Genomic DNA, 17,328 nt, shown 5'->3' on the forward strand with positions numbered 1-17,328 from the left:
TACTTGTTGCCAGGCACTGTGCTAGCAGTTAGACTGGGTGACCCAGACAGACCCTTATGTAAACCTTTGTGATGAATGTCATGAAGGGGGGAAGCACCGAGTGCTGTGAGGGCAGAAAGCTATGAGATTCTGTTAGTGTAGAAGGAAGGCTTAATGGGAGAGGAGGTGTTCAAGTGAAGACCTGAAGGATGGGAGGGAGACGCTGGTTGAAGTGAAATTGGGACTAGAACAACAGTTGTGAGAGAGAGCTTGGTACCTTGGAGGAACTGGAAACATTGCAGCATGTCCAGGGCAGTGAGTGGTAGGAGGAAAGTAGTGGACGTAAGATAAGCCCATGGAAGACCTTATGAAGAATAGGGATAGTGGGAAGCCATTGACTAGTTTTAGGCAGGGAAGTGATGTCAGATTTGCCCTTTGGAGGGATCACTTTGCGGTGAATTGAAGAGGAATAGGAATGGGAGCAGGTGAATGATTTAGTGGACTGCTGGAGTAGTTATTGTGAGGGATGAATGATGGTAGCCCCGGGTGGTGGCAGTGGGGAGAAGTGAATGGATGTGTGTTTCAGGTTTTATATAATTGGCAATAGGGAAACATTATCACTTCTTGACAGAAGAATGAGATCAGAAAAATGGTGTTTGAGAAAGAGAATTCTTAACTATGTAGGGTATGAATTGAGTGAGAAAGGACTGAAAGGGTTGTTGGACGAGTCTGTATATGTTGGGATGATAGCTTAGGTTGGGGTGATAGCTATTGTGAGAATTAACTGGAGAATATGAATGAGGTACTTTGAGCACATATTCTTGTAATCATGTGAATAATAAATATTTTGGTTTAATAATTAACTTTATTGACAGCTTACTCTTGCGTTTCTGTGCCTATAATCGTAACTTTAACAAGACAGAAGTTTTTCACCCAGTTTAAAGGAGACTAGAATTTCTGTGTATGTTTGATTCTCTGTGGGAAGCAGTAAAAAAGGAAATGATTAGTTAAAAAAAAGTGGCATGGTAATTCCATGGAGTCCTCAGGAACCTTGATTCCTGTGAGTATGTTCCTTCATCTTAGCCCATCTTCCACCCTCAAAGTTACTTGTGATTCAAGACCGCCGGACTTACAGCCATCACTTGGGAATTGGCCAGATGAAGGTCAAAAGGGGCCTCTCCCTGCTGAGTAAGCTTCCTATGAGCAGCCTTTCTCAAAGACCCTCGTATTCCTGTTTGCATCTTATTTCCAGAATCTAATCACATGGCCACCCACACCTGGCTGCTGGGGAGTTTGGGAAGTAGGGTCTACGTTCCAGGCCATAGTTGTAGCAAAGAAGGAAGGGGAGACTGTTGCTAACTGGACTCTGGCCCAGACGTGCATATCACATGAGAAAGATGGGTCCCTGGGGTTGTTTCTCTACTTTGTGCCTTACTTCATTGTGGCTTTCATTTTAAGAAACCCAACAAAACCCAAGCAAGACTGCAAATATGAATGATTTGGGAGTTGCTCTTTGCTTCTTTGGTTTCCATTGCAAGGTGGTAGGTATTTCAGGGTGGTTAGTGCTTATATCAAATGTTTCCCAAAAGATAGACCAAAAGATGATCTTAGGTACTACATTGATGAACTAAAAAAAATTTTTAATAGTTATGTATATACATATTTTACACTAATATTCTGTTTATATTAATTGAAACTGGTGGTCTTTTACAATAACCAAGTAATTCAGTAAATAGTAATCAAGTAAGTTTTCGATTAAATTTTATTTTTAAGAAATCTGTTTTTTTGTTTTTTTTTAATCTTTTAAATTTTATTTATTTATTTTTGGGAGATAGAGCGCGAGCACATGTTAAGTGACCTTTGGAAATAGGGTTAAGCAATGCTACACTGATTTTTGGTAAACTGGAATAGATAAAGAGTCTGCTCTCTCAATTTACACCATCTTTCTATTCATGGTGGGAAAGCACTTCTTTGTTAAAAAGGCAGGACATGCACATGGGCAAAAAATGCCAACAGTAAGAAGGATAAAAAAATAGTAATCTATTTCATGTTTTTTCCCAATGCCCCAGAAGCAATGCTAAAAGACTTTTGATTTAAGGTATGGTATGCTTTGATTAGCTTCCTAAAATTAGTGATGATGAGTTGACTCCCCAGACAATATGGTATCATCTTCATAGTGAGAATCACACTATTATTTTATAAAAGTAAAAAATTAATGAAGTCGATTAGGGGATTTTTCTGTCCAACTACCAGCGGCTACCTCTGCTGCTACTGTGGGAAGATATGTAGCTTTAAAGCCAAGAATGGATCTTTCAAAGTAAAAGCAGCAGGATGATCCTTGTCTCCATTGCCTGTGTCTTAATAAATTTAAGTTCTCTTTTTGCATTGCATAAAATGTTTATGATTGAAATTTGACATGACTGAGTCATGTTTGTATGTCGTTCAAACACTTACCTATCATATGACATAGAGAACTAAAGAATTTGTCATTTCCTTTGATAGAAATGATCGCTGATCCCCCATTGCCTGGCCATTGTAGGTGACTGATTATTGTAGAACTATAGCGGTGCTTACCGGGATGACTAAGGGAGCCTGTGAATTTCCAACTTTATTTTTTACTTCTTTGTGCCCATAAAAATGATTTTTATACTTTACAATTTTCTCAGAAAAAAAAATGTACTTGTGAGGTCATATTTGGCTCATGTATAACTATGCAACTCTAGATTTGATTTTAATTATTAGAATGTAGAAAAATGATATTATCGTCTATCTAAAAAATATCAAAATATCAAAATATATCAAGCTATATTTTAAATATTTACACTATTTAAAGTCATATTGTTTCTGTTTAATATTTGAAGTCCTAACTGTGGAATGGATGACTTATAGAACACCTAATAGAGTGGATCTTCTACATTGTTGTAGTCTCTATAGCTGTGCACATAATAGTTTCTAAAAACTGTTAATTTGATTTAAATTTGATAGTTAATAGAAGAAGATGATAGGAAAAAAATTCTTGCCGGGAGCATAAAGCCAAAATTTTTTTGAGAAGTGTGTTTAGTATCTTGTTCTCAATTCAAGTTAGTCTACTTTTAGTATAATATGTTTAAGAGGAAACTTGGGTAACTTACAGTTTTAAAATGACCAAATTGCTATATTTCTAGCCTTTTATTTCTTGGAAATCCTAAGAATTAGGAGAATGAGAAAAAGAGAGCTCCATTTTGATGAAACTAGGGAACTTCTGAAATCCCTCATTGCCCAGTCACCGCAAATGAAGGTGGAAGAGTGGTAACTGACTTCAGAGAGCGGAGACCACAGAGTGCTCACAGACAGTCCACCATTAGGAAGCATACAGATTTGCTTTTGGATCCCAGAAAAGCACAGCAGTTGGAAGTGTCAGGTACTTCAAAAGACAGGGGTGGGGAAGGGCACTGAGCCAAATGTGCTTGAGACTCGGGAAAATTGGGCACAACAGAAGGTAGAGGTGAGATACCTGACTGAGGACAGGGGTTGAGTAAAAAATCTGCAAACTACCCAGCAGCCAAAAGATTTAAATTGGGAAATGCTTCTTAAGAGATATTGAAGGGTCTCAGAAAAGACAAATACTTTTATGGAATCCCTAATAAAAAAGGTCATTTGTCCTTTGATTACCCTAGAGTGAGGCTAAAAGTGTAATCACCCCCCATGTGCACACTAATTGCTATATTAATGCTTCCAAGATGAGACAGCCAAATCAGTCAAAAGGAAAGTAGAGGAAACAGAATATAAGGAGTAGAAGAAAATATAAATGTAGTTGACCCTTGAACAACGTGGGAATTAGGGGCCCTGTGCAGTCGAGAGCCTGCGTGTAACTTCTGACTCCCCAATAACTTAATTACTAATAGCCTGCTGTTGACTGGAAGCCCTACTGATAACAACAGTTGATTAACATATTTTTGATATTATGTGGATTAGCTGACTATATTCTTACACTCAGCTAGAGAGGAGAAAATGTTTTTAAGAAAATCTTAAGGATGGGCGGGGGGTGCCTGGGTGGCTCAATTGGTTAATTACCTGACTCTTGATTTTGGCTCAAGTCATGATCTCTTGGTTCATGGGATCGAGCCCTGCATCAGTCTCTGTGCTGGGCATGGAGCCTGCTTGAGATTCTCTCTCCCTCTCCTGCTTGCATGCATGCAAGTGCTTGCATGCTCTCTCTCTAGAAAAATTTTAAAAAATCATAAGGAAAGGAAAATACATTTACCGTATTATACTGTCTTTGTATAAAAAAAATCTGTATAGGGGCGCTTGGGTGGCTCAGTCGGTTGGGTGTCCGACTTCAGCTCAGGTCACGATCTCGTGGTCCGTGAGTTCGAGCCCCGCATCGGGCTCTCGGCTGATGGCCCAGAGCCTGGAGCCTGCTTCTGATTCTGTGTCTCCCTCTCTCTCTCTGCCCCTCCCCCATTCATGCTCTGTGTCTCTCTGTCTCAAAAATAAATAAACATTAAAAAAAAAATTAAAAAAAATCTGTATGTAAGTGAACTTGTGCAGTTCAAACCCCTGTTGTTTAAGGACCAACTGTATATAAATAAAATATAATTAATATCCTCAGAGATGAGAGAAGATAATGGGTTTATAATAAGAACAAGATGCTCTTTAAAAAAAAAGGTACAAGCAATCAGAATAGAGGAGAGCTCTTCAAAATTAAAAATTTGACCCCTAAAATTTAAAAGTCATATAATAGAAAGTTTGGAAGATAAAACTGAAGAAATTTCCAAGAAAGTAGGACAAAAAGAAAAGTATGATTAATAGAGAAACTGTTAAATCTAAATTCTTATTAGGGGCACCTGGGTAGCTCAATTGGTTAAGCATCTGGCTCTTGATTTCAGCTCATGTCATGATCTCATGGTTTGTAGGTTTAAGTCCCATGTCAGGCTCCATGTGGAGCCTGCTTGGGGATTCTCTCAACCTCTCTGTGCCCCTCCCCTCCTCACATACCTGTGGACATGTGCTCTCTGTCAAAAATAAATAACTAAACATTTTTTTAAAATCTAAATTCTGATTAATAAGAATTGTACATTTTTTTTTAATGTTTATTCATTTTTGAGAGACAGAGGCAAATGGGGGAGGGGCAGAGAGAGAGAGGGAATTTGAAGCAGGCTCCAGGCTCCAAGTTGTCAGCACAGCTCCCGATGTGGGGCTTGAACATATGAACCATGAGATCATGACCTGAGCTGAAGTCGACACTTAACTGACTGAGCCACCCATGTGCCCCTGATTAATAAGAATTGTAGAAAGAGAAGTGGTGTAGAAAGAGAAGTGGTGAAGAAATTATCCAAGAATTAATGGAAGAGAATTGCCAGAATTGAAGATCATGGATTTTAAGGCCCACTAGTATCTAGCACCAATGAATGGAAAAAAAAACACTGAAAGATACATTATCATGACAGAGTGTTAAAGATTAAATGATAATTCTAAAAGCTCCATGACAAAAAAGCTGGTACTTACAAATGATCTGAACTCAGAATAGTGAAACACATATTAAACATTATTGGTGCTGGAAGACAGTGGAGAATTGTCTTCAATATTTTTGTTAAAAATTATTTCCTGCTAAGAATTTTATACCCAGTTGAACTATTATGTGTGAAGTTAGAATATATAGACTTAAAAAAAAAAGATACAATCAGAAAGTTTCTCCTAAACTGTCAAAAAACTGTCTCTTAAATTGTCACATGAAGAAACATGACAACTAAATAGGATATTCTGGATGGCATTGTGGAACAGAAGGACATTCAGTAACAAGAATATCTGAAAAAGATACAGGTTTTTGTTAATAATATAGTAGCCCCCCTTCTTTTATGTATATATGTATGTATGTATTTTTTTTTTTAACGTTTATTTATTTTTGAGACAGAGAGAGACAGAGCATGAACGGGGGAGGGGCAGAGAGAGAGGGAGACACAGAATCGGAAGCAGGCTCCAGGCTCTGAGCCATCAGCCCAGAGCCCGATGCGGGGCTCGAACTCACGGATTGTGAGATCGTGACCTGAGCTGAAGTCGGAGGCTTAACCGACTGGGCCACCCAGGCGCCCCTGTATGTATGTATTTTGAAAGAGACAGATTGTGAGTAGGGGAGGGACAGAGAGAAAGGGAGAATCTGATGCAGGCTCTGCTGTCTGCATAGAACCCAACTCAGGGCTCGAATCCACAAACCATGAGATCATGACCCGAGCTGAAGTCAAGAGTCAGAAGCTTAACCAACTGAGCCACACAGGCACCCTGTCCCCCCTCTTATTTGAGATTTTGCTCTTCACTGTTTCAATTACCTGCATCAACTGTGGTCTGGAAGCAGGTGATCCTCCTCCTGCCATATTGTCAGAAGGTCAGTAGTAGCTTGACACTATGTCCTAATGCCTACATCGTTCACCTCACTTCATCACGTGGACCTTTTATCATCTCACATATCACAAGAAGAAGAAGGGTGGGTACAGTACAATAAGGTATTGTGAAAGAGAGAACACATTGGTATAACTGTTATTATGGTATGTTAGAATTGTTCTATTTTATTGTTAAGTTTTTAATCTCTTACTATGCCCAATTCATAAGTTGAACTTTATCATAGGTATGTATTCATAGGAAAAACCATAGTGTATATAGGATGTGGTATTATCCACAGTTTCAGGCATCACTGGGGGTCTTGGAATGTATCCCTGGTGGAAAAGAGGGGACTACTGTAATGTACCAGTATTCATTGATGAATTGTGACAAATATAAGATGTTAGGAATAGGAGAAACTGACTTGGAGTATAGGGATCACCCTGTATTATCTTCACTTTTTTTTTTGGTAAGTCTAAAATAAAAAAATTATTTACAAAAATGTTTACAAAAATGTGTCTTCATGTATCCATTGTTGGAAAGCTTCTGGTGGGTGTGCTTCCTAATGAGAGACTAGAACAAGATCTAGAAAACAAGAGCTTCAACATAGGAGAGAGAGGCCAAGGGAATTCTCATGGTTAGGTTCTAGAATAATAGCTGTGCAGCAGAGTAGCCATTCCAAGGAGGAGCAGGATAAAAGCTGGAGGGCTCAAGGGAAGTAATCTCTAAGGGGAAAAAAAAGAATGGAACACATTCATGGGATTGATTGTGTGGAAAATTGTATCGAGAGACTGTTAGAAAATGGGGGAAATTTTAAAAAGAAAACTATGGAAATGGAAGAAAAAGGCAATTTTAATTACAGGAAAAGAAAAATGTTGACCAAGAAGGGAAAGGTAATTATACTATACTATTTGCTTCAGTAGTGAATATTATATTTATCTAACCACAGTAATTGTTGTATAATAAAGAATATGAAAAGCCTTCATCCCTGGTTTCTGCTGGGGAGAATCTAAATCCTTGGAATTTCCTGAATGATAGGATTGTCTTTGTTATTCACAATTGGCCCTGATACTTTATGCCAATGAGATGACTCATGACAGGACCTAGATAGCTTCAAGATGGGGGCTGGTCATGCCAGAAAGACCAACCATTGATTAGAAGATTGGGGATTTGAGTCATTTGATGATATCAGCTCAACCTTCCAACCTCTGGGGAGGGAAGGGGGGTTGGAGGTTGAGTTCAGTGACATGGTCAATGATTCGGTCAACCATGCCTTTGTAATGAAATCCAGTAAAAACTCTGGACACTGAAGTTTGATGTAGCTTCCTAACTGGTGAACGCATTGATGTGCTGTGAGGGTAAAATGCCCTGATTCAGGCAAGGCATGGAAGCTCTACATTCAGGACCCTCCTAGACCTCACCCCATGTGGCTATGCATTTGGTCGGTTCTGATTTGTATCCTTTATTTAAAAACTGTAATTACAAGTTGTGAAGTTGTCCTGAGTTCTGTGACTTGTTTAGTGAATTACTGAACCTGAGGAGTTGTGGGAACCCTTAATTTTATAGTCAGTTAGTTAGAGTATGGATGCCTGTTGGGATGTCTAAACTTGTGGCTGATGCCTAAAGTGTGGGCAGCTTTGCTAGGGCCCATGTCCTCTGATTTATGTCAGAATTGAGGTGCATTATTATAATAATGTGCACACTGACTATTGACAGAACCTTGTGATATAACTTCATTAGAAGGAGGGGGAAAACAAAGGGGAATGGGAGTTCTCATCAACTGTAATAAGTAATATAAAAATTAATGGATCAGGAGATAACAGTGTGAGCACAGGATTTAGAACAAGGATGATAGCATAAGGAAAACCAACTGAAACGATGAAAATGGTTACTTCTGGAGCTGGAGCAGAATGGGGTGCTATGATGCAGAAGGGTGGGGTGAGGTACTGCTGTTTTTCACTTTAAACCTTTTGTAACTATTTTCTTTTTCAAACCAAGTTCATGTATTGCTTCAATCTACATTCAATTATGTAAGAAAGAAGAGGCTTGACTGCAGGCTCAGTAGTTCATCAGGAAACACTCGGACATTGATTGAAATGTGTGTGCATGGGGGTGCATTGGGGGGTACACTCAGGAATAACCTCTGTACGGAAGCACCAGAAGCAGAATAGGACAGGCAGATGTGCAACTGTGACGCAAGTGTAGCAGAGGTCACAGCTGATCCCATGGGAATTTCTGAACCTTGCGTAGCCCTTCAGAGATGCCTAAGTGAAGTAAAGGAGTCAGAACTTTGTCTCCAAGTGTGGACCAGTCATTAGACATACCACCCAGGGGAGGGGCTATAACCTTGGGCAAGGCAGCTCTCTTTGTCTGAGGACAGTTCTTGGTTGGTGCTCAGCAGATAACACTCCTAGTGGGAGGTTGACTGAGAACCTTAGTGCTGGAAGGGGTGTATGTGGTTGGTGCTCTAACAGTATCTACTATAAACTCCAAAACCAGAGACTCTGGAAAAGGAAGACTTGATATCCATTAGGCAAATTTTATAATCTCTAGTCCTTCCAATATTCTGGGCTTTCCAGGACTTTTAAAGTATGATAGGGACAGCTGGGTGGCTCAGTTGGTTAAGGGTCCGACTTCGGCTCAGGTCATGATCTCATGGTTTGTGAGTTCGAGCCCTGCATCAGGCTTTCTGCTGTCAGCACAGAGCCTGCTTCAGATCCTCTGTCCCCCTCTCTCACTGCCCCTCCCCCCCAAATAAATAAACATTAAAAAAGAGTAAAGTATGATAGATATGCCGGTTTAGGTAAGTGTGGGGTTGGCAATTTAAAAGCACACATACACTTGTGCACACACACACACATGCGCTCCTCTGGATGCTCCTTGGATCCTCTGTCTCCCTCTCTCTCTGCCCCTCCCCTCCCCATTCTCTCCCTCTTTCTCAAAATAAATAAACATTAAAATAAATAGACAAACATACAAAAAAAAAAAGAAAAGAAAACCAATTGAAGCGCATCCCTAACACTTTGGAGTAGATGGCAATGCTCTGAATTTGTAACAAACATCATTCCAGTATTTCAGAGAGAAGATACCATGATTAAGAGAAATATACTTTCCCATAGAAGAAATCAAATTTTTGGTTGCCCATAATTTTGAAAAATTGAGTTTATTAAGGTGTAACAGGGATAGTAAGTATGTGCTTAAGTATACATTTTTAAAGTGAATTTTTACACACTCAGGTACCCAAATCAAAATATAGGATATATCCTCCACCCTAGAGGTCCCTTCATGCCCATTTCTTGTCATCTATCCCCTTACCCAGATGTGACCAATATTCTGACTTTCGTCATCACAGATTAGTTTTACCTTTTTTTTTTAAACCTTAATAAATGGAATCACAGCAGTTTGTATACTTTTCTGTCAGACTTTTTTCACTTAACATAATATGTGGGAGGTTTGTGCATGTTTTGTGTAAATCAATAGTTCTTTTTTATTGCTATTTAGTATTCCATTATATGAACATACCCCAATTTACTTCCTTACTCTCTTGTAGATCAGTAGTTGGGTATGTTTACCTGTTATGCATAAATGAAGAGATCATGGGCATTCTTTTGGCAGACACGAAGCATTCATACCTCTTGGGAATTGCTAGGTCATAGGGTAGGCACATGTTTAGTTCCGGACATAATGCCAAATATTTTTTTTCTCAGAATGATTGTATCAGTTTCCAGTGCCACCAACAATATGTGAAAGTTCCAGTTGCTGCACAACCATGTCAATACTTGATATTGCAGTCTTTCAAATTTTAGCCATTGTGGTGGGTATTCAGTCTTAAATTTGAACCACTGGTGTGGCTGCATCTTTTACATCAAAGTATTACACAGGTCTTCTTGTGTATACGTAACTGATGGGTCCTCACGATGATTGGTTCTTCGTTGTACTTCTTCACCTAAACTGTTTTTTTCTTTTCTCAGTTGTCACAGGTAGTACTGATGGAATTGGGAAGTCATATGCAGAAGAGGTAGGTAATTTTCAAGACCTTTCTTTTTGGCTTAAAAATATAAGAACAAATATGGGATGGTCTCTTATAGTAGTTTTGATGTTTGAAGTTAAAAACAAATATAATGTTGCACAGTACAATACATATACTTTGTAATCAGAAACACCATGTTTGCTTAAGCAAAGACAGTTTTAAAATAAATTTTTGTGCAAAAGTGAGTATAAAACTTTCTATCCCAGTATGTTGGAAAAAATGTAGTGTAATTTTTATTTTATATTGCGTGATTATGGACGGTCCTTAGTTTTATTTGTTTATTTTTAAAAAAATGTTTATTCATTTATTTTGAGAGAAAAAGAGCATTGGGGAGGGCAGAGGGAGAGGGAGAGAGAGAGAATCCCAAGCAGGCTCTGCCTTATGAGTGCAGAGCCGGATGCGGGGCTCGAACTCACAAACTGTGGCATCGCGACCTGAGCTGAAATCAAGAGTCAGTCGCTTAACTGACTGAGCCCCCCGGGGGGCCCTGGACAGTCCTTAGTTTTAAAGTCAGTTGTTTTGAACTATTTTCCAATAGGTGGATTTACTATTATAGAGTAGTTTTATTTCTAGGCTAGTCCATGGCATCATTTTTTTTTTTTTTTTAAGTTTATTCATTTTGAGAGGCAGAGCATTAGCAGGGGAGTGTCAGAGAGAGAGAGGGAGAGGGAGACACAGAATCCAAAGCAGGCTCCAGGCTCCGAGCTGTCAGCACAGAGCCCAACGTGGGGCTCAAACTCATGAACTGAGAAATCATGACCTGAGCCAAAGTCTGATGCTCAACCGACTGAGCCACCCAGGTGCCCCCATGGCATCATTTTTTAATAAAGACTGTAATTGACAGAAAGATACTGACAGATATAGGCCAAGAGTTCTCAAGTTCTCTTGAATGTCATGAAAGGATAGGAACCATAATAGTATGAGGACGACTGTACAAAGCAGGAGCGTTGATAGTACTCTTTTAAGACAAGCTTCCCTGCCTTCTAGTTCCACTAAGGCACCCAAAGCTAATGATATGGCCCAGTTGTGATGACGATCCTGGCAGATCCACTGGATTTCTCATTTGTCATTCCCAAAGAGGTTTTTTTTTTTTTCTTCCAATCTCCTTTTGTTGTCCCAGGTTTTTATTTCGAGTGTCAAAACTCCAGGAAGGTTGCAAGAAGAATATAACAAATACCCTATACCTTTCACCTGCATTCACCAGTTATTAACATTTTGTCACATTTAACTTTCATTTACTATTATGGATATTTTTAAGTTAATATTGTTTGCCAGGACCATTTGTGAGTTGCAGACATCCTAACAACTCACCCTTAAAGATTTCAGCATGCATCTTCTAAGAACTAGGAACGTTCAACCTTATAACCACGGTGCAATGGTCACACACAGGAAGTTTAACTTGATATGCTATTATATAAAACCTATATATGCAAGTTTCCCAAATTGTTTCAGTATTGGTCTTTATAGCTCTTTTTATTTATTTATTCATTTGTTTAAGTACTCTCTACACCCAATGTGGGGCTTGAACTCATGACCCCAAGATCAAGAGTTAACATGCTCTTACAATTGAACCAGCCAGGTTTATAGCTCTTTTTGGTTTCAAGATTCAGTTAAGGATCATACATTGCATTTAGGTGTCATGTCTTTTGACTAGAAGAGTTTCCTAGCTTTAAAAAAAAAAAATTTTTTATAACAATGGCATTTTTGAAAAATACAGGCCAGTTGTTTTGCAGATTTCTCAGTTTGTCTGATGTTTCCTCATGATTAGCTCAGGTTAGACATTTTTTAGCAGGAATGCTACCCAGATGATATTTTATCTTTCTGAGTTCATTTTATCAGGAGGTACAAGAACTCTCTTGTCCCATTATTATGTTAAGATAAATCATTTATTAAGATGCTGTCTACCACCATTCTCTGTTATGAAGGTACTTTTTCCCCTTTGTAATTAATATAGAATCTGTGGGATGATACTTTGAGACTGTATGAAAAAAATACCCGTTTCCCAACAGTCTTTTGTCCAGTGGATTTAACATCCATTGACAGTTTTTTCCTAAGTTAGTTATTACCATGGTTTTGAAAAAATTGGTAATTTTTGTAATAATATCTTTCCTTCTACATTTACTAGATGCTTCTTTTCTATAATTAAGAGCTCTTATTTGTCTTTCCTCCTTTGTTAATTTTTTTTAATTGTAAGCATGGACTCAGGTTCTTTAGTGGTTTTATAGCAGATTAATTTAGCAAATTATTATTAACCTTTGTTATTTTAATAAAAAATGTTTTTCCACATTTTCTCATTTGCAAAACTGCTCACTACTTAATAAAAACTGACTTTAGGATTCAAGACTGGAATATTAGTTTACTAAATTACTTTTAGTTTAAATATCTGATTTATTGCTCATTTATATACGGTTTGGAATAGTTCACTAAAACGTTTCGTATGTATCAGTGTATTTTTCCTCTGCTTGTCTATTTAGAAACCACATTCCTATAAATCCTATTCATTCTATATAGCACTTACATAGTTCTGTGTATACACACAGAAGGTGTTTTCAGGAAATACTTTATTTTGTCCAATCAACTACCTCAGTTTACCTTTGTTGTCCACAAAACATCATGCCTAAATAAAATTTTAAGAATTTCATCTAGTTTTAGGAATTTATAACATTTTAACTGTAGTTTTCTTTGCCAGTCTTCCAATCTTTATGTATCCAGTCCAAAACAAAATCTTTTTTAAAGCTAGCTTTTAAATTATAGAAGTAATAGATATTTATGATTTTAAAAAACTAAAGCAGTGTAGGTAGGTGCAAAATGAAAAGTAAAAGTCTTACTCCTTCTGAGATCCTTTGACATTTATATACTTGCTTAATCTAGAAAGATAGCCCTGTGGGGAATCCTTTTGTAGTGTCTTCATTTGGTTTGTCCATTCATTACAACTTAGGTTTATTGGTTTTTTAGTTAGGTATATCATATTATCAGGTTTTTCTTAAAATGAGAATATATCTGATTTCTGTCTTTTAATGAAATATACAGGTGATTCAACTCTTCAATGTTTTTTTTTTTATTGTTTCAGTTAGCAAAACATGGAATGAAGATTGTCCTTATCAGCAGATCACAAGATAAACTGAACCAAGTTTCCAGTGAAATAAGTAAGTTTCTCCTTACACCCTCTCCTGCTTTCATGTTTACAAAAGGAATACAGTAATCTAAGTTGAATGTTTTCATGTAGGTATCTAGCACTGACATTTATTTATAGCTCAGAAAGCTTTTTTCTTATGTTGTTGAAGGGATGTTTTAAAATGGGGTCATCAGTTTTTTTCAAATTCATATGGGACTGTTAAAATTTCCTTAAAACGTGTTTTACTGACTCAATTAGTTGCTGTTAGGAATCAGAATCTCTGAGTATTTTACCATGTTCTACTTAAATACCTGAATTCCTTTTCTGTTGCTTTATTTCAGTATTCTTGTGCTTTTTTTTTTTTTTTTTTACTCTTTGACATTGTTATCTCTAATGTATATCATATATAATTGAAGAAAAATATAAAAGGCAGCCTATCTACATATGGGAAGGAATCTTTGGAGCTTTCTTCTTAGCCAGCTATGCTTAAGACCTGAATTACCATATAGCAAAGATTCTGAACTGACGTTTAATTAACCAAGCAGGTGGATTAAGCCGTACTGTCCGTTTCCTTGGGAGAACATACTGACTGGTGTTCCCAGTGTGCTGTTTGTAGCCCATAGGCTTCTCAGTGTGATGCTGGTGCACTTTTACCCCCACACGTCAAATTACTTGCTTTAAGAGTCAGCTGAGTTTGTCCACAAACTATGCAGAATACATTTATTATTTAATGTTCTGCAAACTGATGCAATATTTGTATTAAAAAGGGGAGTTGTTTCTACGAAAACTAATTTGAATGCTGTGAAAAATAGTGAGAAAAGAGAGTTGTTTCCAAAATTGCCTGTCAAATTAGCAGTGAACAAGACAAATGCAAAATAATGGCAGAAAATGATAAAAAGTAAGAAATTTGCTCTCCGATTGTTTCATATGTGTTGAAATTTTTGCTGCACTTTAAAGGAACTGAAAACTGCAGTCATAAATGATGCATTACCGGCATGGGTTCTGCAGGAAAGACTGGAATACCAGTCAGCAGATCTCAGTTCAGATGTAAGGCAGGGGTCCTGCACAGAGAATGGGTGAATGAATTATATTTATACACAGTTTAAATGAAATAAAATGGTTACATGTATATTTATCATTCTCTAGGATTCCTGCTTTAACTAACTTCTGTGAGTAGCCAACTAACAAACTGGTCCAGTTCTTTCAGATGAGAGAGGCATTCTGCTGTATTTTTTTTTTTTTTTCAGCTTTATTGAGATAATTGACGTATAACATTGTGTGTAAGTGTGTTAAATCTTTTTTTTTTTTTTAATTTTTGTTTGTTTGTTTTAAACCCTGCTGGGAGCACAGATCTTTACATCTTTGGCATCTAAGAATTTTAACTTGGAAGGTTTGAACTATGTAAACACAACCCTGAAGGTCCAAGGCATACAGTATTTTGCAGTTTTGCTAAGGTGTGAATTCTAAGTAAGCCATGATACTAATGAGCCAGAGGCAGTTAATTTAGATAGTAGTTGAACTTAACATATTGCCTAGATCTTAATACTGTTTCTCTCTTAGTTACTTGTGATCATGTATATACTTAACTCTTGTAGTGATAAAAATGTGTTTGTGCATGTGTGTGGGTAAAATTGGCTGCTAATGAAAGCATCTACTGGATGCTGGAAGTAAAGGTTCATAGGTGGAAAATAGAACCTTTGATTAAAGGGAATGTTGAATTTTGAAATGCTGTGATCTGAATGAATCCATCATCTACTTGGAACAAGTAAAAGCTACCTCATGACAGTCTTTTAGAAAGTGCTTCAGCCTGTACAAGAATTGCTCAATGAGTCAGAAGTATACTTTAATGATATTTGAGAATTTATCAACTTGTGATATGAGGTGACATGTGACTGAGGTCAGAGATGTGGTTCTGGATAAAGACAGGATCCTGTTCAAACATTCTCATGAAGGGACAGATGGTGACACACTGAATTGACCTTTATTATGTTTTTCTAGGCATCATATAAGTTAATGAAAGCGGTGGTATCAGCAGACCAGGTCGTCCGTTCTAAGCTGAAGAAATACAAAGAGGAGATTATAGATGCCCGTGCTAGTTTTTAACTCACATGTAAATCTTCTCTTTGGGAGGATAGTGTTTTTGTGAACGTATCTATTCCATGAGAAAGGAGGACCAGAATTTAATGTGGACAAAGACCAACTATTTATGCCTTCAACACATCCTTATTGAATGCCAATGCACCAGGTACTGTGCTAGGCAGTCAGCATAGAGTGGTGAACATGATAGAGACAGCCCTGCTTTCATGGAACTTATGTGCTAGAGGGGGAGACAGAGGAAAACAAAAATAGGTAAAAAAGCGAATAAACCAAAACAAACCAGACAAATAAATTAAATACTTGGAGTTTGTAATAGTGCCATAGAAGAAACCAAGGGGAGAAAATGGAGAGGTTCTTACCTTTGTAGCAACGTGGTGAATTCTGTGACTGATGGGGTGTTAAAGGGCCAGACTAATAACCTTTTGCCCATATAATGGCACTTCAGTTATGAAGCTGGAGCCTTAGTGAACAGAGAATCCACTGGGCCCTCTTACAGAGTATCATGGTGGATGGGTTGTATGTGCAAGTTGCACATGATAAATCCACTCCAACATACCTGTTTTCTTAAGCCATTGGGTTTCTGCCTCGGCATCATGACGGGGCAGTTGCAGCTTCCCAGTCTTACTAAATGGAGGGCTGTCATGGGTCCAAGTTTCAATCAGCCAGCAAAATTAACTCTTAGAGCCCCTTCTAGTTGTACATGATAACCATTAAATCTCTGGTAAGTGATTTGTTTTTTAAAAAATATCCCAATCTGGCATTATATTAGGTTTTCCTTGATCTAACACTCTTAGAATCATTCTCACACAGATTTCCTAGGTATCTACCAACACAAATTAACCAACTTTTGCAATTATTTTTGTGTATAAGTTATTGCTTTATGGACCAGACTTTATACTTACTCCCCAAAGAATGCTGTGAGTTTACCCTGTTATGAGTAACAGTAGAGATCTTGATCGTGAGGAGAAGAGGAATTCTTCTGCAAGGAAACTGCCCATAGAGTTATCGTGAGGTAAGCGCAGGTTCTTCAACCCAGGGGAAAGGTAATCTCTTCAGACACAGGAGAGCAGGCTATTTCTATTTCCACTGGCAAGGGAGGCTCAGAATAGCTTGGGGGTTCAAGATCCTTGGCTTCAGCTGAGTTCACCCAGATAATCCCCATCCCAAGTCTTGCTCAGTGCTTTCACTTTCATGCATGAGACATGGTGAGTCTGTGGAGGTCAGCTTACATTGTAATTGTGCAACTGGCACAGTTAAATCTGATGTGAGCAAGGTGAGCTCTGTGGCTGTAAGACATCAAGGTTTTTATTCGGGCTGCCATTGAAGTTCTCTGGTTCTCTGTTCATAAATGGGAGCTGAACGTTTAAAGACCCAAGCTTGTCATTTTCTTTCAGTGAGTGCTTCAGTGCATTCAGAAACCATGCCATACCACAATCTTTGTACTCATTTCTGCCCAACTCAAATGTGACAGCCCCTTGGTCCCTTAAGGCATTTCTTCAGCGGATACTTTGTTATAATCCGTAGCCAGCATTAATTTGATTAATGGTGATGTGGCATTTTGGATCAAATCAAACCAATACCAGAGTCCTTTGAAGTCTGTTTTTGGGGATCCCACTCCTGATACCATTTCTGCATCTGTCTGACTTCAATCAGGAAACCTAAGTCAAGCAAGTTAGTTTAACTAGGCTAACTTGTCTCGTCTAGTCCAACTCTTACATTCACTCCAGGAGGTTAAACTCATCCTCCTTCCCTA

The 17,328-nt window shown here is 38.0% G+C and overlaps 1 protein-coding gene across 1 annotated transcript in view; it reads left to right on the top strand.

Annotated features, from left to right (window-relative positions):
- Positions 1-17,328, top strand: part of HSD17B12 (hydroxysteroid 17-beta dehydrogenase 12) — a 167,185-nt gene that overhangs the window by 47,831 nt on the left and 102,026 nt on the right. The window contains exons 2-3 of the mRNA XM_042904154.1: positions 10,305-10,351; positions 13,434-13,509. Coding sequence (XP_042760088.1) covers positions 10,305-10,351; positions 13,434-13,509 — 123 coding nt within the window. The remainder of the gene's footprint in view (positions 1-10,304; positions 10,352-13,433; positions 13,510-17,328) is intronic.

The sequence above is a fragment of the Panthera leo genome, chromosome D1 (genome assembly GCF_018350215.1).
Source record: "Panthera leo isolate Ple1 chromosome D1, P.leo_Ple1_pat1.1, whole genome shotgun sequence".
Classification (NCBI taxonomy): domain Eukaryota; kingdom Metazoa; phylum Chordata; class Mammalia; order Carnivora; family Felidae; genus Panthera; species Panthera leo.